The sequence below is a fragment of the Tupaia chinensis genome, unplaced genomic scaffold (assembly GCF_000334495.1).
Source record: "Tupaia chinensis unplaced genomic scaffold, TupChi_1.0 Scaffold000146_1, whole genome shotgun sequence".
NCBI lineage: Eukaryota > Metazoa > Chordata > Mammalia > Scandentia > Tupaiidae > Tupaia > Tupaia belangeri.
In genome coordinates this window covers 7161878-7164540 of record NW_006159616.1, presented here as the reverse complement: position 1 = coordinate 7164540, position 2663 = coordinate 7161878, and the positions used below count along the sequence as shown (strand labels likewise).

Genomic DNA, 2663 nt, shown 5'->3' with positions numbered 1-2663 from the left:
CCGCACACCCAGCTTCACCATGTCCCTCAGAGTCTGGCTTTGCTGCAGGCAGGGGGCGAGAGCGCGTGGGTGGGAGGAGGCCACCGGGAAGGCTGTTCCCCACTCTGTCTGCCTCTGCCACTCACCTTTCTGGTCTTGTACAAGGACAGGCCGATGGAGACGGCGGAAACGAGGAAGATGCACAGTGCGTACCAGTAGTAGTGATCTGCCAGCCACAGCGCGATGCTGAAGGCCTGGAACCCGTAGTAGGGGTTCAGCGCCTGGTGGGGGGGGGCCGGTGTCAGGGCCCACGTCCTCCGGAGGCCCAGCCACTGGCCGGCTCTGCAATGCCCACAGGAGCAGAGGGCCCAGCAGCTGCCAAAGTGTCGAAGCCACTTCCTCCCTGTTGGTGCCATGCCCACCCAACCCGACATTCTGTGAGCCCCGCTCCTCTGCCTGAAGACGACATAGCGTTAACTGGGCCCGTGACAGGAAAGCCCCAGGTAAGCTCTTCATCTGAGTGTCCTCCAGTGGGGTCATGATTTCACAAGGCGGTGCCTCCACCTTAAAAACTTGCTATAGGGTGCGTGTGCTCCCCAGAGACAGACGAAGTGAGAAACACCCCCGCAGGGGAATGGCCATGCCACCACCCCCCTCCTCTAGTCTCCTCTCGGGACTTTGGGCACACACATATACACATGCCCGACATGTTTTCCAGGCTGCTGGCTCTGGGACTCTCACGGCACAGTTGGCCATGTGGGACCCAGGCTCCTTAACCACACCAGGGGCGGGGCCAGCAGTTCCACTGCACAGATGAGCGAGTAAGCAACAGATGGCCATGTGGGATCCAGGCTCCTTAACCACACCAGGGGCGGGCCCAGCAGTTCCACTGCACAGATGAGCGAGTAAGCAACAGAAGGGCTAAGTCAACGGGCTACAGTCAGCCAGCCCCACACGCAGGCGACCAGGCCCTAAGGCCACCTTCCTTCTTAGCGCCTGCCGCATCCCAGGATGTTAGCGTGTGAGTCCAGACGTGCCTGAGTCACTGGCTCCCCTGGTGCTGTGTACCCTGGCCACGCCACGGCAGCCTCTGACACCTGGCCCTCCCGTGGTACGGTGCCATTCTTGTCCCGGCTCCTGAGGCTGATGGATAATGCACAGGAGGACCTGGGCTCTAGGGCATGTCTCTGGGCACGTAGTAGGTATTCAGGCTGTATGGGTGTGACCCTTGAACTCTAACCCCACAAGCAGTGCCCAAGCCTTGAGTGGAACCTCTAACTCCCCCATCTGACCTCTGACCAGCTGAACTGATGGGGCAGGGTCTGTGTGGACTGTCCACTACAGGGAAGGGGACAGCAGCTGGCCTGCCATTGTCAAACGGCACACCCTAGGCAGAGAGCACACAGCAAGCCCAGGCCGGAGACCACCCTACCTCATCCACCAGCAGCTGGGGGTAGGACTTGACTGGGATGCTGATCACATTGGGACCATAAACGGCCTTCCTGTAAGACAGGGGATGTGGCCCAGTCGTCAGAGGGAGGGCCCATGGCAGCTGGACCCTGCGAGGGTGACAGCTGGGGAACCAAGGCTCAGAGAAGGAAGGTGACCAGAAGGCAGTCTTGGCGGTGGGCAAGACAGGGGTCCAGCTCTCAGGGCACCCGGGCCCAGGGAAGCACCCACCTCACAGTTTGCTCCTGAAGGCTGAGGCCGGAATGGGCACGATGGATGTCGTCACAGGTGAGGCCGTGGTCCAGCAGGCTAGCCAGGGCGGGCAGGGGACGGGCATGAGCGGCGGAGCCCCAGCTCCACACTCTCGCCCTGTGCAGGCCCGGGTCTTGGGCTCCAGGTCCCTGTGACCCACTTGGCCACATAGTTCCTGGGAGAAAGCAGGCCCCCTGGCATGCCGGGCCGAGCTTTCTCTGTTCCTGACTGGGCCCAAACCACCTCTCCGGGTGCACAACAATGAGATGCCGGTGGCAGTAAGTGACGGGAGTGCCATTCTCTCTGATGACACCTTAGGTAAGTTGCTTAACCTCTCTGTGCCTCAGTTTTCTCATCTGCAAAATCGGGGCGGTGACTATGCCTACCCACAGGGCTACAGTGGACGAGAGGGGCCACGCAGCGTGCTCCGGACAGTGCCTAGTGCCCACCAAGTGACAAACGTCAGTGACTTGCTCTTCTCCTTACTAATCTCGGAGGCTGCTGGTGCCACCCCCAGCTAACCCTGGCGCACCCCTGCACACAACAGCAGCGTCCTCAAACACCCATCTACCCGGACTCCTCCCGACTCTCGCGGGCCGGCAGCAGGAGGTGCGGAAAGCTCGCCTTCCCAGGAGCAGCCCACAGCCGGTAACGGTAAGTACCTCGGCTCCCTCACTCCTTGGGTGGTCACTCGAGGTGTACTCCACGCAGGCCCAAAGAGGTCCCCAGGAGGACCGAGCTCCAGGTGCCCAGGTGGCGGCCGGCCTGTGCACGCCCCTCTCTGGCTGCCTCCCCTTTCCTGCCTCACTCCTAGTGCTGCCTGGGATTGAACAAGTGGCCCGTGTGTGGATCCTTGTCTTGCGCTTGCTTCTGGGAGACGCACATTAATACACGTCGGCTGTGATAGACGGCCGAGGCCAGAGCCTACAGTCTGGTCCACAGCCATTCTACTCTCTCCGGCTGGGGATGGGCCAAGCTCCATC

At 61.5% G+C, this 2663-nt stretch overlaps 1 protein-coding gene across 1 annotated transcript in view; it reads right to left on the bottom strand.

The window, feature by feature from the left end:
* The window catches only part of ATP13A2 (ATPase cation transporting 13A2), a 25757-nt gene that overhangs the window by 13969 nt on the left and 9125 nt on the right, over nucleotides 1-2663 (bottom strand). The window contains 3 exon segments of the mRNA XM_014586551.2: nucleotides 126-260; nucleotides 1412-1481; nucleotides 1660-1737. Coding sequence (XP_014442037.1) covers nucleotides 126-260; nucleotides 1412-1481; nucleotides 1660-1737 — 283 coding nt within the window.